Source organism: Vanellus vanellus (assembly GCF_965231255.1).
Source record: "Vanellus vanellus genome assembly, chromosome: 7".
Classification (NCBI taxonomy): Eukaryota; Metazoa; Chordata; class Aves; order Charadriiformes; family Charadriidae; genus Vanellus; species Vanellus vanellus.
This window is the reverse complement of record NC_138912.1, coordinates 12,098,048-12,125,072: the sequence shown is the minus strand read 5'-3', so window position 1 is coordinate 12,125,072 and position 27,025 is coordinate 12,098,048. Positions and strand designations below refer to the sequence as shown.

Sequence of the window (27,025 nt, the reverse complement as noted above, 5' to 3'; positions counted from 1 at the left end):
GCGGGAGGAGTCGGCGGCGGGGACCCGGGGTCGCACCTACCACTCGTGCCGGGAAGAGACGTTGAGGGCGGGCTGAGCGACGGCAGGAGGCACTGGGGCGTGCGCCTCCCCCATCCTTCGCAGACATGTACATCAAGCAGGTAAGCCGGCGCGATCCAAGCTCCCCGCCTTGTGCGGTGCGGCCTGGGCCTGGCTGGGTCGGTTCGGCCCGGCCTTCTCTGCCGCGCCGCTGGCGGGGTCATCAACCTCCGGGCGAGCGGCAGAGCCAGGTCCCGGCCCGCAGCAAGAGGCCCGCTGACTGGTGGCGTGTCCGAAGGCCTTTGCTTGTTCCGCCGCTGTCCCGAGAGGGAGACCGCGGCCCATTGCTGAGGGGGGAGGGGGGACGTCCCCGGCCCAGACACGGAGCGAGTCCGCCGTGGAGGCTGGCGGGTGCCTTTCCTCCCCCGGTTCCCGCGGCTGGGTTCATTCATTGCAGGTGTGAAGTGGGACTGGGGGGGAGGCACTCTTGGACCCAGGACTGTTCGCGGGCTCTGTTGGCACCCTTTGGACGGGGCAGCCCTGGTGTCTCGGCCCTCCCAGCGACGGCCAACCCAAAGCCGGGAGGCTCGTACCCAAAGAAGGGGCTCTCCTCAGCTGTCAGGCGGCATCTTTCAGCTGTTAAAGTTATGGGTTCTCTTCCTTTTTACTATTTTTTTTTTTTAATCTGCATGTGGTTTCAGTGGGGAAATGTGACAGTATTTGGGGTTTCAATTCAGACTGGTTCTGTATGCCCCTTCCCCCGGGAGAAGCAACAGTTACTGTTTGTATTGGGGTGATGCCTTAGGCCCCCGGGCGTGGGCCATTTAACTTATTATACTTCATCCTTGACAAGTAATCTACAACTAACATTCAGTTAAAAAGAAGGACCTTGTATGGATCTTTTCCAGACAGTTTTTAAGATTGAGGTGATCATTAATGTTAGTTCTGTAGTGTATCCCTTAAGTCGTATTGCATAGTATATCGCACAGTATGGTTGCATTTTTATGGCTGCGTTCATGCAATGCGTGTTCATGCAATGCGTGTTCATGCAATGCGTGTTCATGCAATGCGTGTTCATGCAATGCGTGTTCATGCAATGCGTGTTCATGCAATGCGTGTTCATGCAATGCGTGTTCATGCAATGCCTACTAGGATTCTTTTTCTCAGTGGACTAAAAATTTACCTGGCTCTCTGACACCTTACGGGTATCTTTATTAAGAACAATAGTTATCGTGTTTGAAAGCACACGTTCTACATAGAAGTCAGGTTTTCATCAACTGGCCGACTAGGGAGTGCTTCAAATGCCTTTTGATCGTGTTTTAGTAAATCACTCTATCACTGCAGGTGCTCACGTTGCTTTAAAGTCTTTCCATAAGAATTCTTGTTCTCCAGATTTGAATTGCACAAAAGTAAACAGTAATGAAGATGTATGGAATCGGAGTAAGAGTCCAAATTAAGTCAGAACAGGGAAAATGAGTTTCATTTGGGGGAAAAAAAAAATTAGGTGGTCAATAACCAATACTGTTCTAGGAGCTATAAAAGAGAGTAACAAGGTGTGAACATGAGAATAAAACAGAGGAGGGTGAATTTGGTTCCACCAACATCCCTTATTTTGTTGCTTCCCAGAAATCATTCCTGGAGTTTGAAGATTAGAACTATCAAAGTCTAAATCCAAGGATATACAAGGCAATAAAGAAGTTATGAGGTTTCAGAATATATAGGATGAATGAAATGAGAAGCCACCTAGGAAAAAACTTTAGGGGAAATGGTGTTCAGAGTCAGCCTGTATCATACTCTTGTGGTGCCTGAGTATGTGGTAGATTAAAGTTTGTGCTTCTGTAGTAATATCCAAGAAGAATTGGTTGTTTTTACCTTTTCGTAGGGGCTTTCAGGTTCTTACGAGAATAAAGTAGATTAACTGTTCCAATCTGTATGTTTTTAGAATATTATAGGTAAACTGTAAAAGTACTAGAGGTCAATTTTTTTTGCCCATTCTTTTCTCTCCTCCTTGAAATCTGGTGAATTGGAAAACAGCATTGTTTGCCAAATGTTTGTGGGAGTTTGATTGTGGTTTTGGTTTTTGTTTTGTTTTTTTTTTTATTATTATTATTTATCAAAATTGGGATGAGTGAATGTAGTTGCTGTGGCCTAGAGTTGGTGGCAAGACCTGAGTAATATTTGCTGTTCCTGTTTTTCCTTTGAAAGCCGCTGGTACCGAGGCAGAGCTTGCTGTTACTGCAAAAGTCTCCATCTGGCAGATGAGGCAGACCGGTTTTTTAGGGGAGGTGGGAGTCTGTGTACACAGCCACGGTGACTGGATAGTCTTCAGTTAATACATTTTCTCAACCTTGCTTTCTGTCGCTTGGTCTGTTACATTCTGAAATCCTTAATTACTTCCAATACAGTTGTTTTGGATTTAGATATTAATACAGTGCAGGTACTTAATGAGAACTGTATCTTGCCAGAGGAGAGGAAGCATAGGCAGTTGCAATTCAAAAAAAAAAGTTTAGATAGGGAAAATGTTTGAAGAAGTGGCAGACTAGTTCTTTTCCAAAATAGCTGCTGTTGCTTTCATCTGATGTTTGATGGTCAAGGATTAGTAGTTTTCTGCCTACCCATATTCTTAGCTTCTGATTCCAGTAATGAAATAATTTTCCAAAGAGTATTTGACAAGGAAGATGTACTGCCTGAGAAGAAAACGACTCTGATTTCTGACTAAAAGTTAGTTAATGCCTTTTAAGATTTTTTTTCATTTCAATTTTTGTAAACTCAAGCGTTTGATTTGCTGTCTGGCATGGCATTTTAATTCACTATTAGTGAGATGGTTTTAATCCAAGAGAAGTTTTCTGTGATAGTCCTTGATAATGGGCTGTTACATAGTGGGAGAAAGACTTAAGACCAAACTTGACAAGAATAAATCAGGGCAATTTCTTTTCCCAGTCTTTTGTCTAGTAAATTTTATAGGCAGGATTTTCCCCTCCCGTTTGTATAGTGTGCTGCCAGAATATTACAGTATATGAATGTGATTCTGAAAGTAATTGTTTCTTGAGTTGCTTAGGTGTACAGTTAATACAGGCTTTTGTAGTGGGTGGGGGGGAAGACTTGCTTTAATGTTTACAGTACTACTGCTAGTCTTTTTGCTGCAGTTTTTGTTTGTGCTTCTTGGATACCAAGTATTATGCTCGTCTTCTGGAACATGGGCTATTTTAGTACTTGAAGATGTGGGAGAAGGGATGACATGTTCAGAAAAACAGAAAATGGTGGTGGGGCCATAGACCTTACAAACAACAAAAAAACCCTAAATAACTTCAGCAGTAATAATACTGAGAAATATCTTGTAAGATGTTTTGCTGTCTTCCTATACAAGTAGCTCTTAGTTTATGATGGTTATCTTAGTGAAACATTGGTGTTATTTTAACAATATCTTGCTTCTTCTGGGGAAGAGCTGGGTGAAGGACATAAGGATTAAATGTCAACTCTAGTCCTTTTGTAAGCATTCTTGCCAAAAGATCTGCAAACATCAAAACTTTTCAGGTGGCTGCTGTCTTTCTGATGTCTCACTGAGCAGAGCAAAGCTGCTGTATAGCCTTTAAGCACAGCTTTAATGTTCGAAAAAGGTTGCTTAATGCTGGAAAGTGCATGCTGGAAGTTGGATCAATTTCGCTGCTGTGCAGAACTTCTGAAGTGTTGAGATATTGTCACTCTGTAACTTGTATGTTACTTGGCCTGGCAAAGCTCTAATAACTACTGAAATTGAATAGTTGAAGTTTGACATGCTGCTTCTAGATGAGTGTTTGCTGTGTGGCTCCTGAAGTTAATTGTGAATTCACTAGATCCAAGATAGCTTGCTTTTTTACTTCTCCCTTTAGGTTGCACAATAAACTCAAATAAGAATGCATTGCACGTAAAATAGGTAGAGTCTGGTATAATTTTTGCAGTTTGCAATTGCTCTGTTTGGAGAATTTGCAAGTAGAATTCTTATGCTGTATGTGGATTGAATTATAAAGATTAGAAGTCTGGTCCTACTAGGGTAAGTGCTTGTTATACGGGGGTTTTCTTTCCTGTATGTAATATTTGATGCAAATACATCTTTTTGTGTAGCTTGTTACAAAAAGGCTTAGAACTCTCTTGTTCACTATACTTTGGCCTAGCTAAGTACTAGCATCTCTTGTGATGTGGGGAGAAAAATCTCTAAAGTGATGCGAAGGTGAGGGGCAAGTTTTATGATGTAAGTTGCCTATCTTGAACTGGAAAGTTGAAGTGTGTGCGAGAAGGGCAGGGGAAATTAAGTGTATTGTAATTGATATTCTCTAAAATCTTATAGTTCAAAAACTGCCCAAGAACAGACAGAATTTTGTTAAAATAACTCACTCTTCTCATTAGGTAATCATTCAGGGCTTTCGAAGCTACAGGGACCAAACCATTGTGGACCCATTTAGCTCAAAACACAATGTCATTGGTAAGTTCTGATACTTGTCTTTTAACACTAATTAGAATTTCAGTGTTGTTTTGGATGATGTTCACATTAATCTTTTATAGTTTTTAATATTTTGCCTATGTTTGATTACTATATTTTCTGTTTTGGAAATGCCTTTACAGTTGTCTGTAACAAGTCACAAGACATATTCCACTTTCAGCAGTCATGCTAGCATTCAGTTTTACTGTGACAACAGTATGTCCCAGTCTTCAGAAATTGAGTGAGCTCTGTAGTAAACTCCTTCATATGTGCAGGTCTCCATATCAGCCAGACCCCCTTTAAAGGCTGTCCTTGCAGGAAGAGCAGCACCCCCTTTAAAGGCTGTCCTTGCAGGAAGAGCAGCAAATTTGTTTGAGATTGGCTGTGGTTTGTTTGGTTTTTTTTTTTTTTTTTTTTTGGTAGCTACGTGTGATCATTTCTGATAAGTAAGCACAGTAGCTACTATAAACTGCTGCAGAGAAGATCCTCTTCCAGCTTTGAATGAATTTCTAGAATGTGAACTGTCAAAAAGTATAATATAAATTTCAAAGCGTAGTTTCATAAATAACATCTAATCTTAACAGTATGTTGTTGTCCACCATTCTCATGCCTCTTCTTATTTTTGCCCATGGATGCCTGGTCCTGCCCTTTTGTTTGCATTGGTTTTAGTAATTGTGCAGCAACTTTGAGACTGCTGACCTAATAGAAAACATAAAAACTTAGTAGGTAGGATTTACTCTGAGACTGGAAAAAACATGCGTATGACCTGAATAGCATGTCCTATTATGTAATGTCACTTCATTGGAAGCCAAAACTTTATCCAGGTGTTAGTCTTGTTAAAAGGGAAATAAAAAATAAATCTGGCTTCACTACTTTTTGCCTTTTTTAAAGACCTCATAGCAATCCCAAGTAGTTTTCGGAATGAGGTGAATCTGGAGTGCATGTAGGCAGGAAGGGATGAAAAGCCTGGGATGCTCATTGCTGCTGGAAGGGAAGCAGTTTTGAAATTCATACAGTAGGTGCTGATCTTCAAGATAAGACACTGAGCCTTGCTGAAACACATCAGAATGAACAGATTACTGTATGTTAGTGTAGTGCAGTGTTCTTATACCTTTATATTTTTAAATAGAAATAGTACTTCTTCCAGTCTTTTTAAAACAAAACATTGCTGAATTAGCAAGTGGAGTATTAAGAAGTTCATGCTCTACCTGAAGTTCGTACAGGCAAGTGATTTCCTTTGGTTAAATATAAAAATTTGATGCTGGGGCCAGAAGAATTTGATTTAGGTTTACTGGTTTTATTCCACCAGGAGATCAGTATTAAAGAGGAAAGGATGGGAATAAATGGGCTTGGTTTAACCATTATTCTCATTGTGGAATAGTATTTCAATAGTATTCGTTCGTAAGTCATTGTGATGTGTTTGAGTGGGGAAAAGACTGCTCTCTTGTTCTCAGACAATGACTAAGTGATCCACCTACTACGTTTTCCTCATTTCCTTGAGATTTTGTTTGGCTGTGTTATATTTGGGTTCTGTTCTTGAATATTTATATGTAAAATTTAATGTACTTTGCAATGTTAACTCATGTCAACTTGAGGTGTGTAAAACTTTGTGTTTTAATTTTCAGTGGGAAGAAATGGATCTGGAAAAAGCAACTTTTTTTATGGTAAGTGTGGATTTCTTAATAATAAGGGGATGCTGATGATACTAGGTTTCTTTGTTTTTGCCAGAAGTTGGTTTACCAAATGTTCCTCTTCAACAAGGAGTGGCAGATCGGTCATTATTTGACAGTGATGAAAAGCAGATCTCAATGCACTTGTTTAATACTTACCTTCAGATTTTTTCCCAGTATTTGGCTTCTTTTACTAAGGGCCTTCTAAGACTTTGGCAAAAAAAGTATTTACAGGAGGAAACACATTATAAGAGTCACCGACGTTGAAAACTGATTGTGATATTTGCAGTTGCTGGGGACATTCTTAGTGGCTAAATTCTAAGCTGATTCTATAGCAGTATGGTGCAGTTTATACCACCTTTTAACATACGGTTATGAGGGGGATTTTGTGGGGTGGTAGCATCAGTGGAGGAGTAAAGTTGCTAGTCAGAGGTGTTAGTGCCCTTTGTGATGGTAGTCTTTATAAATTGCCAAGTGTTAAGTTAGTGATGTTTTTAATCTTGCCTGTGTGCTATGTACTTGTAGAGGGAGCTCATGAATCCCTATTTGTGCAGCATTGTTAATACTTATGCAGTGAACTAGTAAGGTTGTGAGACTGAGACTTCTTCAGAGAAATTCTAGTGTACAGCAGGTTGAGTGATAAAGATCCAGCAGATTAAGGTTTTTAATAAAGAAACGTAAGATATTAGCAGCAGCATGACTGTACTATACAGCCGCAAACCAGTATATTTCAAGTTAAAGAAACTGCTGCATATCTCCCTAAAGGAAAGCATAAATCTTCTGTTTCTTTACTATTTTATTACAGCAATTCAGTTTGTCCTCAGTGATGAGTTTAGTCATCTTCGCCCGGAGCAGAGACTGGCTTTGTTGCATGTAAGTAAGTGAAGGTGTATAACAAGACTAAAGAATAAGCTAGTGCATTTGAATGTTACTACAGAAATGGTAAATTGCTGGACTGTGGATATTTTAAGCCAACTATTTTGGAAGCATCCTTAAACATTTTTTAATTCCCTTTGGCAAAAGAGAATTTTTTACAAAGTAATACATTCAACTGATAATATACATCAGTGAATGTGTATCCAAGATTTTCAGAAGTAAAAATATAAGTATTGATCTTACATAGATGCTCTTGACTCAAATCCTTGGAAGGACAGGGGAAGCAGGACTGTCAGGGAAAGGGGGAGATAAAGAGATGAATAAGCTCAAAATCCTTCGAAGGTGGGAATTATCTAACCAAAATATCTCTTTCTCAGGAAGGTACAGGTCCTCGTGTTATTTCAGCGTTTGTGGAAATTATTTTTGACAATTCAGACAACAGATTACCGGTAAGTTGGATACGCTGCTTCAGAAATAGATGATCACTTCAGGCTCTAGTAGCCAAGTGTTATAGAAGTCTTCAGTACAGTAACTGCTTTTGAGTCAGTTCGGGTAAAAACTGCCGTGAACATTCTGGATTAGTTATACGTACCTTCTGCAAGCAGTTAAATTTACTGGGTTTTGTTTTCCTAAGATTGATAAAGAGGAAGTCTCACTTCGCAGAGTCATTGGAGCCAAGAAGGACCAATATTTCCTAGACAAGAAAATGGTGACGTAGGTACTTCTTTTCCTTAGCTGAATGAGACTAGTAGTATTTCTGTAAAATTCTCACACAGAGCACTTGCATCTCTAGACCGAAATAAATTAGTTCTCATGAGTTCCATGAGCAATTTAGTTGTGTAATACTGAGTACCGGTATTTTGACAGCAAGGACACCAGTCCTTGTGCAAAGGCTTTGAATTTATAGTTTAATCCATTCATTAACATGATGTTTAACTGCTTACATAATATTTCTTTCAGGGCTTTTTAAAATAGAAGTGTTACCAGACTTCAGGTTGTTTCATATCCTTTCTTTTGATATCTTTAACTGTATTTGCCTCCTCTTTGCTTCAAGGTGCTTCTTTCTTAATCTCTTTCCAAGGTTATAGTATTTTAGATATTTTTCCATTCGTATTCTGACATTTCATTTTAGAACTGGCTATTATCAAATAAAGAAGCCTTTTCAAACAGAGCATGCGTTGCACACAGTGATTATAGTATGTGATGTACGGTTGTGATACTTTACTGAATTTTTACAGCTGTCACTTTTACTGTAAGTGTTTTTAATAGATTCACAATAACATTTCAGGAAAAATGATGTAATGAATCTTCTTGAGAGTGCTGGATTTTCTCGCAGTAATCCCTACTATATTGTCAAACAAGGAAAGGTAAGATTTGTTTTCACAAAGTGGAAGAAATCACTATCAAGAGTATCATGTTTCCTGGATGCTAAACTTAGTTCAATTATTGCAGAAGTGAACAAAAACCTAAATCCATTTTAGTTTGAAACAGTTTGTGCAGATGCTGCTTTTGCAAATTTTGTTTAGTAGTTTATGTCGATTATAAGAAAAAAGTTTTAATGTCTGTAATGTTGATATTTAGAAAAGTTTTTTTCATAGTAATCTTTGCAACCATGTGCTTTTCTGTATGCTTAAATACAAAGCAGACTTAATTTCTATGACTTTCGGTGTCAATTCATGGATTTCTGGGCCTTAGGATGAGGCAGTTCAGTGCCTCAATAGTCATCCATCCTCAATAGTCATCCATGCCATTCATCCTCAATACTGTCAATGGAGGATGAATGGAAGCATGTGGAAGCACCAGAAGTGAACACGCAGCAGGGAAAGGGCTCACAAGGTAGCCTATATTAACTGGTCTTCAAAACCCAAGCACTCTTAACAGAGCTTTCAAAGGACACCCAGATCTGGAGACAAAGGACAGGTTACTTGTAAGGGCTCATAGGGTGGGACACCTTGGAGGCACTGATAACTGTTAGCTCCAAAAGATTACCAAAGAGCATACTTAAAAGGGGAATGCAGGAGACTCGAGGAGCGTAATAGCAGAAATGCTGACCTAGCAGTACAGTCTCTCAAACATTTATCAGGATAAATTGTCCTACGCAGCTGTATGTGTGTATTTGGAAGAGACAGCTTCAGCTGGAAAATCACTTGCGTTTTTGTATTAGGGATTGGTGTGCATGACTCTTGCAGCCAAAATATATGTACTGATTTTAATATAATACAAATTAGAAACAGTTACCTTCTTAGAAAAGAATGCAACCACTGAGATTCTTTTGAACAAAAGTGAGTTTTATGTCAGGTTTAATTGTATGGCTGATTTCACGTTGGATTAATGAGTGTTTCATGACCTGAATTATTCTCAGATTTATAACCACTGCATTTTGATGTGGTTTGATGGAGGTGTTTGAACTATTTGGTTTAACACCAGGACATAAGAGCCCAAGCTTGAGTTTCTCTAAACATAATTTTGAGCAGGTAATGATTTCTTCAGTTTATGTAATACTAGCATCTTGAGTTTTAGCAATAACTGGTAGCCTTTGAAAACCAACAAAATTTATTACAAGCAATACTTGCCATCTGAAAGTAATTGTCTCAAAAGGAAAGCCGTATGGTATATACTAGATATCTGAATCTTCCTGCCAAAACCTCAGGCAAGCAGGTATAGCAAAAAAAGTGCAATCTTTGATCTGTTGTGGTTAGCCATACATCCAGAGCAGTATATTGAAATCGTAGATCTTGAATTTTCAGATCAACCAGATGGCCACAGCTCCTGACTCTCAAAGGCTGAAATTACTAAGAGAAGTAGCCGGTACCAGAGTGTACGATGAACGTAAAGAAGAGAGTATTTCACTAATGAAAGAAACAGGTAAAAATAGTTTAAGAAATGAATGTTTTATGCCACAGTAATTCTGTTAACTCTAAAGGTTTATGGCTTTTCAGTAAAGCTAATTGCCAGGTAGATTTTATTTATGGTATGTTAAATGATACATGTCATATTGCCTTCTTGAATTTTAAATACTTTTAAAGGTTTAATTAGTGACTTCATGTGTACTTTTAGTAATATCCCTATTAGCCTAGCTAAAGTTTTATTTGTACTGTTCACAACACGCGAGTGATGTCAGCTGGCAGTGATCTAAAAATCAGGATACCTACTGCTATGCAAACACTAAAGTTTATGTAGTATGGTCTATTATTATTTTAACTGCGTGAGCCAAGAGAGTACATGCTTGTGTTGCATTACATAACTAGTATCAGCAGTTCTGCTGTTAGGCTGTTTTTGGGGGGAGCTTCTGTACATGGGTTCTCCTTTTCACATTTCATAACTGTTGACAAATAGTTAATCACTGGAGGAGATTCAGTAGCTTTAAAGGTGTGGGAATGTATTACAGTGTTTAACTGAACTTCAGTCTTGTCATCTTTTCTGAAGAGGGCAAGCGAGAGAAGATCAATGAGTTGTTGAAATACATTGAAGAGCGACTGCATACTCTAGAAGAGGAGAAAGAGGAGCTGGCTCAGTACCAGAAATGGGATAAAATGAGGAGAGCATTAGAGTACACCATTTATAATCAGGAGCTTAATGAAACCCGAGCTAAGCTTGATGAGGTAAACTATCTTGGCTAATACAAAATATAACATAAGCTGTTGATGTGCTTTTTGCCAATATCTCCTTGTGTTCCTTGATAGAATCCTGTCAATGTTCTTCACTTATTTAACTAATTATTTTCTTTCTACTACTGAAACAGAATCTTGCTATTTAAGCTATTGGTGATATTTCCCTACAGCTTTCTGCCAAACGAGAGACAAGTGGAGAGAAATCCAGACAGCTGAGAGATGCACAGCAAGATGCTAGAGATAAAATGGAGGTAAAAATACTTTTAACAAGGGCTCTTCAGAAGTGTGTTTTGCTTTGTGGGGTGTTTTTTTTTTTTTTTTTTTTTTTTTTTGGAAGGTGGGGAGAAGGAAGGGTGTTCTAAAAGTGTTTTAAGTTCTATTTTATGCTTTCATCCTGTTTGGAAACGGGAGAAGTTTTTCACATTTTTAGTGTCTCTTGATCTATGTAATAATGATCTTGTGAGTTTTGATAGACATGGAAAAGTGCATGCAATGTTTAAAATAATACATACTTAAATTTGCATAGGAAATAGAACGGCAGGTTCGAGAACTGAAGACAAAGATTTCGGCAATGAAAGAAGAGAAAGAACAACTTAGTGCTGAAAGACAGGAGCAGATTAAACAGAGGACTAAGTTAGAGCTGAAAGCTAAAGACCTTCAGGATGAATTAGCTGGCAACAGTGAACAAAGGGTACGTAACAGCAGTGAAGTCTTAAAATGTCCTTGGCACAAGGGAGTATACTTGTACATTGAAGTTTTGGTTTTAGACTCCGGCCTTTCATTATTTTCTAAGGTTTGCCAGGCAGATACCTTAGTTTTTTGTGATGTCTTCTACCAGATTTAAACATGGAGTCCAGCGTTACGATCCTTTATTTATCATCCTGCATGTTGCAAAGTCAAGCACCTGTAATTCTCTTGATCTTAATTGCTGCAAGTATTGGGAAGGAGGGTTTTGTTTGTAGCCCTAATTTGAACTTGGTTGTTTGGACCATAAAGATCTTCCTTGCTTACATAGTTTAGCATTCTAGAGAATGCTTTGTTTTATCCCTCTTTGCTGTCTTGATTGGAACTGAATTCACTTCTGTGAAGTGTTGAAACAGCATAGTACCAGATAAGATTGCAAGATGCTATTGCTTACAATTAAATTATTCTCTAAAAGTCTGTATTTATCTAATAACCCAGTTCCTGATATTACCTAACTTTAAATACTGCTTTGTTTGACTTTCAGAAAAGACTGCTAAAAGAGAGGCAAAAGCTTCTTGAGAAGATTGAGGAGAAGCAGAAAGAATTAGCAGAAACGGAGCCGAAATTCAACAGTGTAAAAGAAAAAGAGGAGAGGGGAATTGCTAGGTCTGTGGCATTCTACGAGGAATCAAAGCATTTAAAAAAAACCCTACGAGATACTAACAATACTATCCATAAGTGCAATTAACTTGGAGTTGTACTTGTTGTTTGAGAATGGGGTAGCTATATGCACTTACATACAGATAGTCTGTAAAAAGCCTCCTTTATTGTTGGGGGGGATATAGTATTTGGTGAAATTAATTTTTAAGCTTAACCACTTCTGTGGGCTATTGTTGACTTTTTGTTTTGTGAAGTTTTCTGGGTGATTTTGTGGTTCACAACATGATTCTTTTCTTTTTGTTACTGATTCAGTACTTAAGTCTTAGAGACTGGTTTGGCACTTCTTGAAAACTCTTAAAGAAATCCTTAATGCTTGCTCTTAATAAATTCAATATTTCTTTATAATACGGAATGCCTTTTCCTTCTCAAAATAGACTTGCACAGGCTACACAGGAAAGAACAGATCTTTATGCAAAGCAAGGTCGAGGAAGCCAGTTTACTTCCAAAGAAGAAAGGGATAAGTGGATAAAGAAAGAACTGAAGTCTTTAGATCAAGCCATCAATGACAAGAAGCGGCAGATTGCAGCTATACACAAGGATTTAGAGGATACAGAGGCAAACAAGGAGAAAAATTTGGAACAGTACAGTGTAAGTTTTCAGCTTATTGTCAGTATTTTTGAGAGAAGGGTTAAATGCTCAATCTAGTCTTAGACAATTAGACTTCAGTGCCTATTTATATTTCAGATTGGGTGCGGTCTTTTAAAAATATATTCTTGAAAACATCTGCAGATAGACTCCAAACTCCCTTTAGCAGTGCATCTAACTTCACTCTATATGTTGACTATCTTCCTGGTACTTTCCCCAAAGCGTTTGTCCTGAGTTTTCAGGAAGAGACTTAGATCTGCCTTATTCTTGTCTATGTTGAACGTGGCCGTTTCATTTAGATTACAAATTTTTGTTTTTATGGAGGTCTACATTGATTGTTTTCACTCTTCTCTTATTTTCCCTAAACAGAGGATTTTTTAAAATGTGCTGCAAGCACTGCACCTTTGCACCATTATTGCAGCTGGTTAGAAGTTGCGTTTCTATCCATGTTAGAAGATTAATCTCTGTCAGTATTATCTGCATAACCTTTAGATTTTTAACTTCCATTCAAAACAGCTCTTACACTGCAAATACCGCGGTACAGTCCAAAAATATCACTCTTGCTAGGAGCTACAGGAGTGAAAACCCCTGCACTTATGGGAGAGCATCCAGTGCCGATATTGCTACCTTGCATGTACTGATACACAAAGTCCAAGAACACTGTCCCATATATCTACCAAAATCAAGGATCAGTCTGACAAAATCTAGGAATATGGTTGTACAAAGACAATGGTGTTCTGCTAAAATACTGTTTGGACGGGGCCCACATTAGCAAAGTAACGATTCTCTGAGTTGGTGAATGAAAGAAATGGCATTTACCACTGTCTGTTTATAATTGTATTGTACTGCTCAATAGGAATTCTGTAGAATTGAAGAGGTTAAATTTGGGGCAGCCTTTGATTCCTTCTAGAAACATATCTTGGTTTTCTTTTTCTCTTTAAGGAAGGTCAGTTTATGCTTAGGCTAAGAGTTGTATGGCTTTTTATTCAAAGGGGAGGAGGCGTCTTAGGTGAATGTGCTGGAGAGCTTGCAAAGTGAGGTTGGAAAAACTTGGCTATGTTTTGAGAACACAGCTAGTCCTGTACACAGATAACTATGGAAACATTATCTGAGTGCTAGCCCTGAGCTGCTTTGAAAATGGCAAGTGTTAAATGAGCAAGCTTATTTAAGCTTGCTTAATTGAGCAAGCTTAAACAGCATGCTGTTGACAGCAGCTGTGGTAAAATAATGATACTGCTGGAGAGCAGGCTGAGATTTTTGATTAGTAGCAGTATGGCGTGGTATGCAAGACTGGTATGTATGTTCTTACCTTAAATGTTATTTCAGGACATGATTACACATAGTTATGTATATGATAGTTACTGTTTTGATTCAGTTTCTTACCATGACTTATAGTGAGCCATTTCACTGTAATACACAGGTACACAGTTTAATTCAATGCCTACCTTGCAGTCTACTTGATAACTTCACCTTGTTACTGCTCCATTACAAAGATGTATTCTTAGTGTTTTTGCAGTTTGTTGCAAATTGGTTAAAATATTTGTAGGAATTGTTCCTGAATTTTAAGTAGTTATTTAGTATTGAATAAAAGAAAAGTTTTTGAACAGAGCACTGTAGTTTCATACTGTTCTTTTCTTTGTATTAGAAACTGGACCAGGATCTTAATGAAGTGAAGGCTCGTGTTGAAGAACTGGACAGAAAGTACTATGAAGTGAAAAATAAAAAGGATGAACTACAGAGCGAAAGAAAGTTAGTAAATAATTGAAATATGTCTGAATCTCACTTAATGTGAAGGACCCCAACTGTGTAGTTGTTAACATGGCATGTAGGTATGTTTTTTTAAATATAGCCATGTATGAACTGCACTTCGCCTTCCCGTTAGATTAGCAGTCTTTGAGAGTAATAATAAAAAAAGCTTCAGACTTCATTCACATGTGAAATACTTTAATTATTTTTGTTCTCTAGTTACCTATGGAGAGAAGAGAATGCTGAACAACAAGCTCTTGCTGCAAAGCGGGAGGATTTGGAAAAGAAACAGCAGCTTCTCAGAGCAGCAACAGGAAAGGTAAGATACCTTGTATTTGATAATTCTTTGTGGAAGCTTTTCTTCTCATTCTTAAAGGACAAGTCATGGTCATATCAGAAAGAGATGACTCTTATTTCTTTTGGTTATGGTCTTACTGTCATAATTAGGATGGAAAAATTATAGTTGTAAGCTGAAATCTTCAAATATTTACAGCTCTAGAACTCCTTGGAAATTAGTTTTTTAAGCTCAATGTAATTGAGGTAAGGAGACCAGGTAGAAATACAATACTTCTAAAACTTCTGCTATCTTTTTGCTTAAAAAAAAACAACTAACCAAAACAAACAAAAAACCCACCAACAAACGGAAAAGTGTCAGACTCCAAATATTTAGGTATCTTCCACTTGAGCTGTAGGTTAGTTAGCAGGAACTTGGCAAAAAAGGTTACAGTTTTCACAAAGGTGCAATGGATATTATTTCTACATCTTTTAATTGCAGTGCAGTAACAAGTTGTGTTTTATCAGGCCATTTTGAATGGTATAGACAGCATAAACAAGGTTTTGGAGCACTTCCGTCGAAAAGGCATAAACCAGCATGTTCTAAATGGCTATCATGGCATTGTGATGAATAACTTTGAATGCGAACCAGCGTTCTACACCTGTGTTGAAGTTACTGCAGGGAACAGGTAATTACATACTCTTTAGTGTTACTTAAAGTAGCTGCAGTGTTAAAATTTAGTTATTGGTGCCAGTTGCTACTGAAAGTTTTATTTTTTTGAACTTGAGCTCTCGTCCTTTTTTGGTCAAAGTGTCTTCTATATAACATATTCAAACTGCTACTGCTTCAAGAAGGAGCTAAGAAGAATTCTGCCTATTTAAAAATTAATCATTGTTGCTCTTGGTCTTGCCTAAAAAAAAAACTGAACTAGAACAAAACCACACAAAGACTCCCAACAAAGTCCCTGGACTCACACTCCTGATGCTTACTGGAAGGATTGGTGGTGAGGCTGCATTATATTGAATAAAGTGGATGGGATCTTCCAGTGTGAAGAAATCCACAGTAAGCAATGCTCGCGTTTCAGTGATAACAATCAATAAGAATTATTTCACTTACACTATAAAATCTCGTGGGTGAGGTCGGTCTCTAAACTGTCAAAACCTGCTATTTAAAAATTATCTGAAACAACATTGAGTGTTAATGAGTCTGTGTTTAATGTGTCTTGTAGAAGAAGTTGGTGCCTGTTGGGTGATCCACCACTTCCTGCAGCATCTGACACTTCAAATTAATTTAAATTGTCTTTTTGTGTGATCAGTCCCCTGTTCCAATTCATCATTAGTCATACAAATTCTTGTTCTAATGAAATATAGATAATACCATACAGGCAGGAAAGAGGACAGAAGTTACATGATCTTGCAAACTATAATGTAGTAATGTTGATGCTACCACAATTTGAAATGCTGTCTCTTGTCTGAAACATCTGTGTCTGTGTGAACAAGGGTCTCTTCAAAATGCTTCACAGTTCTCTCTGAATCCTGTTGTGCCCCATAGTTTGAAAAAAGCATTAACAAGCAAACTGTAGTTCAACTTGCAAAAGAAAGATCACTTATTTCAGTCCCTCTGATGGTAATCCCAATCATGCACAGGGAGGTAAATGGGTTCTCTGTTTCTTTTGATTGTGTACAGAGGCTTAAGATGCAAACTCTGTAAATCCATGCAAAGAGGGCTGAATGTTGTATATTGAAAAGGTATGGAGGACAGAGGTTTGCAATTGAACCAAGAAAGGCTGTGTACGCAGGTGTCGCTGTATGCATATTGAGCTACTCTTGTGACTGCGGGGTGGAATGTAAAATTCTTGGCTGATCCCATTTTAATGAAAGTGAATAGAGTGTATCCACTTGCTTATTCTAAGGCACAGACTTGAAGAGAAAATGCAATGAAGCTTTATTTTGGTATGTTAGTTAATGGTACTTGCATGCTTACTGTTCCCATACAAATATGTTGGTGCTTTTAGCACAGTAAAGATTTTTGCTTATTTGTTGGGCTTGTTAATTAGGTTATTTTATCACATTGTGGATTCCGATGAGGTCAGTACAAAGATCCTAATGGAATTTAACAAAATGAACCTTCCTGGAGAAGTTACTTTTCTCCCTCTGAACAAGCTGGATGTTAGAGATACTGCTTATCCTGAGACTAATGTGAGTTAAAGTTCCTTTTGAACTTTCTTCTACTTCATAATTACAAAGCCTTGTATTTTGAACTTTTGTGTATATTGCTTGTTGCCCATCACTTGCTTTGCTGTTGAATGTCTGCAATTAAGTATTACTTCTAATGTGTGCTTCTCGACATAAAAAACTCTGTTATAGGGAAATATTTACTTTCCTACCAGGTATTTGCTCTTTAAAGTTTAACTTCACTTTACGAGTGAATAGGTGATCCTAAAAAGAAGTAGAATTTTATTGTAACCTGATAATCGATAATTACCTGAATTACTGACTTGTCATTCTTTATGCTGAAATGCTGCCATGGGCAAAAGCTGAAAAGCTGTGACATATTACAGCCATGGACAATTTCTCAAAGTTACCGGAAATGACTTGTGGTTTTATATTTAAAAAAGCATAAATAAATCTGTGACAACGATTTAAAAAATAGTTCTGAAATACATCTCAAGAAAGTGTCTGGTTTTATTTCAATTTTAGTAGTGAATTAATTGTGTAAATGTTAACTGCTTACTACAATAATCACAGTAGAACAAGTTCTTTAAAAATAGATTTTTTTTTTTTTTTTTTGCTTTTTTCCTCAGCTAAACATCGGAAAAACTAAATAGGAAATAATCAGACTTCTAGGATCCTTATTTTGGCAGGGCGTTACTAATAAAACTGTGTTAATGTTTGTGTCCTGCTCTCTACAAAAAGGAATAAATTTTTGGAGGAGAAAAAATTTACTGCCAATGTATGATACTTATTCTACTTGTTTGAGTAGCAGTTTAATACTTGGTTGAGCTTCCTGGAAGACTCTTAGTTGACTTAAGACTCGAGCCTAGCTGTTAAAAGCTAAAATTGCAAAGTCTTGCACTTGATTTTCATAAAGTGTTTATGTATTTGTCTGAGGAATGTTCAGTCAGCGTGTCATCCTTCCACCAACTGACAGCTGTTTACTTCCAAAGTGTCATTCACAATATTGTCCTTTGAATTCAGAGTTTGACATCCTGTATGTAAATGATGATGTATACACCTCCAGAAGTTTTCATTCTAATTTATTGATTGTGAAGCCAATGCTAATAGTCAGTGAATTTGAGATACATTAAACTTTCAGAAATTCTTTTTATAAAGGCTAGAGCATATTCTATTTTTACTCTTGATGGTAGTTTTCCAGGGCTGTCTTGAATTCTGTGTATGAATTAGTTGCAATATACTTGCAATATTTGTATCAATATGTTCTTCTCATTAAAATTGCTGTCACTTCAGGATGCTATTCCTATGATCAGTAAACTGAGATACAATCCAAGATTTGACAAAGCTTTCAAACATGTGTTTGGAAAGACTCTAATTTGTCGTAGCATGGAAGTGTCTACCCAGCTGGCCAGAGCTTTCACTATGGATTGTATTACTCTGGAAGGTAAATGTTTCAATTTTATAAATTATTTATTGTAAAAATGGGATCCCTGGAATGTGAGGCTCATTAAACATGGTCCGTTAGTGTTGTCAAGATAATTTTTTTAAAAATCATTGCATACTTTACTGAGACATGCAAGGTCACACTTGGTTAAGTACAGTGCTTAAAAAATATAGAATTTCTTCACAAGCCGTTGAAATTTTCTAATGATCTGAAAGTTAGTATCTATGTATCTCCATCCTGAGAATTGTAAAGCAGATTAGGTTTGTATCTATACAATTTGTTTTATCCAATATAACAGGCATTTGCTTTCCTGGAGTACTTATGATGTTTTCTACAAACTTAAACCAGTGTTTAGGGTGCGAATATACGGCCTCAATTACTGATAAGTACAAGGTGAATTCTGTGTACCAGGCACATTGACATTTTATGTGCTCTGAATAATTAGTAGCTCTTGTTAATTGCCTGTTCTTGGAGGATGGATTCTCTGCAGGTTTATTGTTATCTTTTTGTCTCTTAAAGTCAATCTGAAAAAAATCCTAAGGATGTCTGAGGAGGAAATTTATTAATTTTTCAGTAACAGCATATTACTGAATATGCTGTTATGAAGCCACAGATGCTGCTAACTACTCAGCCTCTCTTTTGTTTTCTCCTTCACAGAAGATCTGAGATTTATTTTCTTCTAACCTGGTAGTGCTAGACACTTGCATTTTCCCCTTAATATAATTTTTTTTTTTCCCCTTCAAGCTGCATGGTTTCAGAAGTTAATTAAAAACAACAAAAAAAAAATAGCAAATGCTTAAAGGACATCATCCCAGTCTGTGGGTCTTGAGAAAGGAAATGCACTTTAAATTGCATACAGAAATAAACGTTTATTTCCCGAATTACTCTAAACATACATATGTGATTCCTGATACCAATGCAGTGCTTCTGTACGTTGACATTGTCTAGTTGTAACATCTGCTAAGTTGTATTGTAGAAACTGCTCTGAACATTAAACTGCATGCTATATACTCTCCGTATAGTCTCATTCTGTTACGCTTTTAGGTGATCAAGTCAGCCATCGTGGTGCTTTGACTGGAGGTTATTACGACACAAGGAAGTCTCGTCTTGAATTGCAAAAAGATGTTAGAAAAGCAGAAGAAGAACTCGGTGAACTTGAAGCAAAACTCAATGAAAACTTACGCAGAAACATTGAAAATATCCTTTTGTTCTTGGGAAAGGCTGCATGATGACTAAGCTTTTGTTTTGCGGTTACAGTAATAGATGAAAAACAGGGGACTACCTTTTCTTAATGTTATATATTAGTTGTAGCACTTGTTTTGACTGTTGCTTGCGCAACCTGGTTCTACATGTTACTGTAGAGATTTTAGTAACAAACCAATGGTAAAACAGAAACAAAAACTCTGCATGTGAGTATTGGTGTACAACCAGTGAAAATAAGATATTTTAAAACATCGATTGTTAATGCGCTTGAACTACATTTTCTTCTTTTCAAAATAATTTTTAGAACAATGCAGCTAGTTAAGAAATAGTTTCTATACCACTGCTGTTATTTTTTTTGGTAAAACTTATATACTGGGGAAACTTGACTAAAAATACTAATTGAAGAAGTGTATCTTGTTCAATAGTTTGCTTCAGAGAGTGGCTGGCACGTAGGCTTCAGGGAAAAAAAAAAAAAAGGAGCTTTAGGAGTCTGTCCCTGTTAAGATTTGATCTTGGTCTTTAAAGCTTAGAGATGAGGTTAAACCCTAAATTATGAGGTATTCTATTCTATTTTTTGTAAGATCTGAGTTTTTTCCTTACAAGTTCAAATGTATCCCTGTGTTGGTCTGAGTGCCATGTAAAATTGACAGCTCAATGAAGCTTTCCTTGTTTGTTCTTGGTGTTGATTAGGGTGCTCAAGTTATCTTTGTTGATGGTTCTTGATTTCTTCTGTAAAACTGAATATTTTGGGTTTGTGGGTGTTCTTGGGTTTTATTTTGATGGGAGCTGAATATGCCAAACAGAATAAAAATTGAAGGTACTAGTAGGTATAAAATGCCTTATAAAATGAGGACAGTGTTTTCCTTAGCCCATGGTATGGATTAATAATGAGATTGACCAGCTAATGAACCAAATGCAGCAAATTGAGACACAGCAGAGAAAGTTCAAAGCCTCTCGAGACAGTATTTTGTCAGAGATGAAAATGCTGAAGGAGAAAAGGCAGCAGTCTGAAAAGACATTTATGCCTAAGGTATAGTACAAGGATATTGAAAACTGTTACTGGTTTTATGTTGTTTCATTAATATTACTGATAAACCTGTATTCCATTCTGGTTAACATCGTCATATGAAGAGATGATTAGAAATATGTCACAAAAATATGTTTACATAAATATAAAAGTGAAACTCATAAATCTACATAATGCTTTGAGGAATGATTCTGTGTAATATCTGTTCTGTAGCAACGCAGTTTGCAGAGCTTGGAGGCAAGTTTACATGCTATGGAGTCAACAAGAGAATCATTAAAAGCAGAACTGGGGACTGATTTATTGTCTCAGCTCAGTCTTGAAGATCAGAAACGTGTGGATGCTCTTAATGATGAAATTCGACAACTACAGCAAGTAAGCAAATGAAAATGTCTTGCTATTAGATGTTGTACCTTCTCAATAAACTTTTTTCCTTGTGTATGAAAAATCGATTATGAATGTAGTGTGATTGAATTAGTATTTCATCAGTAGTATCTTTGGAGTTTTCTCATCTGCAAAGTGTATTTGTGTGTTTTTCTCAAACACTGGGTGAATTTTACTAGCTGTATTGTGTGAGAATCATGGCCGTTTGTGTTGGAATCATCACAGCTTCCTTGCTCCTGTTCCTGGACTTTACAGCAATAAATACAAATAGTTAATCATCTGAAAGGAATGATGGACCAGCGCGGGGGGATGACACCGATGCCTTTAAGCATGTGATACACAAGACAAAACCAATCCATGTTAAGAAAATACTAAAGTGTACACACTAAAGCTGTACTGGGTTTAAGAATTTGATGCAGATGCTAATACATTTTAAGAAACTTACGATACATATGGTTGACTTTCATGCTAGACAACTGCAAAAATACCATTTCGGTTTTTTTACCTGTTAGAATTAGAGCAACAGTCCAAAGAGTTGTGTGATATTTTAATACACAGAATTGTGTGAGGATTGTTTTTTTGGTTTTTTGGTTTTTTTTAACAAGGAATAAATAAGACAAAGTTGTTTAGGAGTCAGTTAAGGCAATCAATACACTTTATTTTTTTCAGGAAAACAGACAGCTTTTGAATGAGAGGATTAAACTAGAGGGCATTATCACAAGAGTTGAAACATATCTCAATGAGAATCTGAGAAAACGCTTAGACCAAGTGGAACAAGTAAGGATTTTCCCTTAAATGTACATTTGAAATCTGTGTTTTGGTTTATTTCCAGGGCTTTAACATAGAAATTATTTGATAAATACTCATTTATTACTCTGCATTCATTATCTGTGATGGGTTTTGCTTCCCTATATACAAGCTGAATTAAGTGTTTAACTTAAATTTCAGCACAATATTTTAGGCATGTGAATTTTTGACAAATCCTGTCCACAGGCTACATATAAATAGGACCACCGTCGTGACAGATTTTTTTTTTGAAAGTAACTATTCTCTAAAACCTTACTAAAATATTTAATAGTTGTATGTAGAGTAGCAGAAGATAACTTGTTTGTCTGGCTTATACTTTTGTTCCCCTCCATGCTGAAGCTTGGTGGCATTTACTTTGTCCCATAGGAACTGAATGAGCTTCGAGAAACAGAAGGTGGCACAGTTCTTACTGCCACAACATCAGAACTTGAGGCTATCAACAAACGAGTGAAAGATACACTGGCACGGTCAGATGGTTGGTAGCATCTTTTTTTTTTTTTTTTTTTTTTTCCTGAAAGAAAATTCTCCAGGTTTTGAAAGTTCACACATACCATATTTTGGTTTAGAAATAGACCTTGATATGAGAAGTAATGGTTAATTTCAAATATGCTGTAGTAGTTACATAGTGTGACAGATTTTTGGAACTTGCACAAAATCTTGTTTGACTTATCTTTTGGAGTATGTTGTACATAAAAGAAAGTGTCCACAATTGCACACGGTAATACCAGTAAGTATGTATTGGTGACAACAGATTTCTGGCTTCAGGGCATAGTACTTCTGAAGCAACCTTCATACAAGATTATGCTTGTATAGTTGTTCTTGAATTTTGTCTAACCTATCTAAAACTAAGTTGCTGTCAAATAGGAAATAGCATCTGTATGGCTCAAACTTTTTTGCTTTCTCTTTTAGACTTTAACAATATGACTAGTATGTTTGTTAAGGTTTTTTTTCAAGCCATGTACTCATGGGGAAGAAAAGAGAGGGATTTTTCAGCTTTTTGTCTTAACATTAAGTTTCTATTTGTTAATAAATATTTTTCCTTAGATTATCTTTTTGTTACATAAATACTTGACTGAATAATTGTTGATTTTATGCAGGCATATAAGACTTAACACTCTGGTTTTTGTGCTCTCACCCAATATCTCAGATTTGGATAATTCTATTGACAAAACAGAAGCAGGAATTAAAGAGCTTCAAAAGAGCATGGAACGCTGGAAGAACATGGAAAAGGAGCATATGGATGCTATTAACCATGATACAAAAGAACTTGAAAAAATGACTAACAGGCAAGGCATGCTCCTCAAGAAGAAAGAGGAATGCATGAAGAAAATACGAGAGTTGGGTTCACTTCCACAGGAGGCTTTTGAAAAGTATCAGACCTTAAGTTTAAAGCAGGTAATGAGTGTGCTTGGTTTCGTGTTTCATGACCTGAAATACTAGTGTCATGTACATCTTGAGTGTTAAATGTGGCTGGAATTGCAAGGCGCTTTGCATTAATATTTTCCTTTTATAGTTATTCCGCAAACTGGAGCAGTGCAATACAGAACTGAAGAAATACAGTCATGTTAATAAAAAAGCTTTAGATCAGTTTGTGAATTTCTCGGAGCAGAAGGAAAAATTAATAAAAAGACAAGAGGAACTGGACAGGGGCTACAAATCCATCATGGAGCTGATGAATGTCCTTGAGCTCAGGAAATATGAGGCCATTCAGCTGACATTCAAACAGGTAACAAAATGGCAACAATTGTATAAAGACACTGGTGCTGAAATAAAATTGTCCCCTTATTGTAGCAGCTATATGTCAAGAAGCAGATACTAAGTACATCTATTGTATAATCATAGAGGGCAGTATCATGTAAATCAACAGCGTAGATTTAGACTGAACATTAGGAAAGAATTTTTCACAGAAAGAGTGGTCGGGCATTGGAATAGACTGCCCAGGGAGGTGGTTGAGTCACCATCCCTGGATGTGTTTAAGAGACGTTTAGATGTGTTGGGGGATATGGCGTAGGGGAGAACTTTGTTGAGTAGGGTAGATGGTTGGACTCCATGATCCCAAGGGTCTCTTCCAACCTAGACAATTCTATGATTCTAACTTGAGGTTTGTGGGGGTTTTAAATACTGAAGAGGAAGTAGGCTAGCATTTTAAACAGCTGCTCATCTATTACAACTCTAGCTTTACTTTAAACCTTTTAAATGCCTCCTTTCTGGTGAATCTCTTTGTATTACGTACAACCAATCCTTTCAGGGGAATGTCTGATAATAAACTCTGCAACAAAACCATTCTCCAAATTTAAGTTAAAGTAATTCTTAATGTTAACAAAGTAGCTTAACTACAAAGTATGTGAAGTCTTCTCTTAAAAGATCATTTGCTTAACTGAGAGCTCATCTGAAGTTTACTGAAATATATAATACTTGCTTTTGCTGCTGTTTTATATTGTCTACCATTTTCTTTAAAAATTTTAAAATTCTCATACTTCAAGAACAGTTGGCTCAGATGTTTTTAAACCAACCTCTGTATCGTATATGTTTCTCAATTGTGCTTAAGAATTAATGTGGATCTCTGCTTTGAAGCAGGTACTTAGTGTGATCATGCAAAAACAGCTGTTGTCTGCATTTGATTTCATTATGTAAAAATTAGTTGGTGTATTGTCTGTTTCTTTTTCAGGTGTCAAAAAATTTCAGTGAAGTATTCCAGAAGTTAGTCCCTGGTGGCAAGGCCACCTTAGTCATGAAGAAAGGAGATGTGGAGGGCAGTCAGTCCCAAGATGAAGGTGAAGGCAGCACTGAAAGTGAAAGGGGATCTGGATCTCAGAGCAGCGTTCCATCCGTAGACCAGTTCACTGGAGTTGGCATAAGGGTAACAAAAAGTATTGGTGTTTCAGTACTCTGAATAGTTGTTTAGATTGCCTTTAATATATTTTTAAAAGCCAATGTTTAATCAGTCCTGTTTATTTACTATAATAGGAGGTGATGTTGTGGTTTAATAGTTTGAAATCATCTTGTTGCGTTGTTTTCTTAGGTATCATTCACAGGGAAGCAGGGTGAAATGAGAGAAATGCAGCAACTTTCAGGTGGACAGAAATCCTTAGTGGCACTAGCCCTGATATTTGCTATCCAGAAATGTGATCCAGCTCCATTTTACTTGTTTGATGAAATCGACCAAGCCTTGGATGCTCAGCACAGAAAAGCTGTTTCAGGTAACTTTGTAACTCATCTTCATTGTGGTTGAAGGTGATAGTCTGTCTTCTCATCCCATATGCTTAAGATAAAAGCTTTTAATCATAAAGGCACGTTTATGAATATCCCAATGCGTGTGTTAGAATTTAACTTTGTGCCTTCTGAAGCTTTCAGGAACGTGCTTTTAGGTAGATGCTCTTACTACACTCAGTGTGGTGGAAGTAGTCCTGTTTTGAAGTGTAGTTTGATTTTAAAAATGAACTTTTAGCTCATTGCATTGTTGGAAAAGTGCTTACTGTGGTGTTCATCATAGAAGTGTAATAGTCCGATGACTTGAGTGGCAGGATTTGTCAGAGTTGATACTGGAGTTAGTGAGAATACTTAAAAACCTGATATAGATCCTTTCTTGATCTGTGGGATTTTTCATTTTATTGACCAAAACCTCATTTTGAATAAGGAATAGCAAACTCTTTACCTGTCTCATATTAAGACCTGTCCTGCTTTATGGAAAAGATTACAATAAAGAATTCTTGTGTTCTTTTTTAGATATGATTATGGAACTAGCTGAACATGCTCAGTTTATTACAACAACGTTTAGGCCTGAACTGCTTGAGTCAGCTGACAAGTTCTATGGTGTAAAATTCAGAAACAAGGTAAATAGCATATTTTAATTATAGCATTTACTGAAAAACTTACCAAGTTATACATTTGAGATTTGACTTAACAAGAGTTCAAAGTGAATCTGCCTTATTTCAATGATGGCTTTCTAGTTATATCACAGTCTTGTATACAAGTTCTCTCCGTCCTGAAAAATAATTTTACATCTATAGAAGTCCCTTCTCATGTTCTTTAAAGGAGATTAGAAATAGATTTTAGGTCAGTTGCTGAGTCCTGGAGCCTTCAGAAATAGGTCTGTCTTACTCTGCAGGAGATGCTGTAATAACTGTATACTTCTTTTTGTTCCACCAGGTTAGTCATATTGATGTGATCACAGCAGAAATGGCCAAAGACTTTGTAGAAGATGACACCACGCATGGTTAAACGAAATTGTACTTACTGCTTGTTTGGAAGATGTGTATAGTGCTATGTTTATGCCAGGGACCTGTAAATTTAAAATACAAAGTATTTAGTCCTTGTTTAAAATAGTTTTTGAACATACGTTTTAACCAAGACCCCGAAGGCTTAGTTTCAGAGGAGCTTAAGTGTCCATTTTGTCTCTGTTGCTGTATTTTATAAGATAATTGTTAATGTTACCTTTATACAGTACCTGTAGTTTGGAAATTTTATTCTTTCCTCAAATCTTTTGTAAAGTGTCTGTTGCTGTTTTAAAGCTTTTCAGAAAGTGCTAGCTATTCCTTCTTAAGTATAATTTTATCATTTATATTGCCTCACATGTTTTTTTTAATGGCTTCAATTAAAATGACTTGGTTTTATCGCTGTAACTTGTATACATTAAGTTTTTGGGTTATATTATCTGTCTTTAGAGGATTCCACTGAGATGGAATAAATACCGTTTGGTCATGCTGGAGCTGCATATTTCAGAAGTACAAGACACAGCATTTTTTTCAAGCCAGTCTTACTTCTTTTCCCCCTCTTTGGCACATTGCCAATGCCAGCAGAAAACCACCCCGAACCTGTGCTTGTCCAAATTCATAGTGTTCTGGTTATTGAACTGAAAAAAATCTAAGTATCAGAAGATACTGAGAAGTCTGAAAAGACCCTAGAACTGTATCAAGACAAATCACAGCCCCATCTATTTTCCTGACACCCTGGCCAGTGTAACAATGCCTCCATCATATCCCATCAGCACGAGACCGGCATAAGTTGAGCCAAGTGATGGTCACAAGTCAAAATGTGAATATCATGTTCCTACCGTCTAGGGTTCTGGCAAAGGTGTATTGTATAATTTGATATGTTATTCTGGAAAACTTTAGTTTTACCATGAACCGTATTTTTTTTTTTTTTTTTAGATAGCAAAGCAGTTGTAAAAAATCAGTTGGTGTTGCCATAGTGTGTATATATAAACGTAAAATAACCTTAAACAGTACCTTATGTAACTTTAAATAGTACAGTGAGAAACAGTGAAATTGTATATTGCATTTACTGTGTAGCGCACTTTCAGTGAGGCAGAAGAATAAAGCAGTCTGATAGGTTTTCATCTGCAAGCAC

General features: G+C 36.9%; 1 protein-coding gene across 1 annotated transcript; it reads left to right on the top strand.

Annotated features, from left to right (window-relative positions):
• Nucleotides 1-17: 17 nt before the first annotated feature.
• SMC3 (structural maintenance of chromosomes 3) lies at nucleotides 18-26,242 on the top strand. Its single transcript, XM_082486025.1, has 29 exons — nucleotides 18-140; nucleotides 4,402-4,477; nucleotides 6,100-6,138; nucleotides 6,950-7,017; nucleotides 7,398-7,469; nucleotides 7,655-7,734; nucleotides 8,309-8,387; nucleotides 9,768-9,885; nucleotides 10,447-10,622; nucleotides 10,802-10,882; nucleotides 11,158-11,322; nucleotides 11,860-11,981; nucleotides 12,410-12,623; nucleotides 14,266-14,369; nucleotides 14,586-14,685; nucleotides 15,168-15,328; nucleotides 16,697-16,838; nucleotides 18,108-18,258; nucleotides 19,303-19,455; nucleotides 20,340-20,491; nucleotides 20,702-20,860; nucleotides 21,539-21,646; nucleotides 22,043-22,151; nucleotides 22,824-23,071; nucleotides 23,190-23,402; nucleotides 24,345-24,536; nucleotides 24,699-24,876; nucleotides 25,403-25,509; nucleotides 25,826-26,242. The coding sequence occupies exons 1-29, from the start codon at nucleotides 126-128 to the stop codon at nucleotides 25,895-25,897; spliced, it is 3,654 nt and encodes a 1,217-aa protein (XP_082342151.1). The 5' UTR covers nucleotides 18-125; the 3' UTR covers nucleotides 25,898-26,242.
• Nucleotides 26,243-27,025: the final 783 nt, after the last annotated feature.

What these genes read in the sequence shown, in the direction of transcription:
- SMC3 (XM_082486025.1), top strand. An exon ending in CTGGCAACAGTGAACAAAGG is followed by an intron (nt 11,323 to 11,859) that starts GTACGTAACAGC and finishes TTTGACTTTCAG; the next exon opens with AAAAGACTGCTAAAAGAGAG. An exon ending in GAAGTTACTGCAGGGAACAG is followed by an intron (nt 15,329 to 16,696) that starts GTAATTACATAC and finishes CTTGTTAATTAG; the next exon opens with GTTATTTTATCACATTGTGG.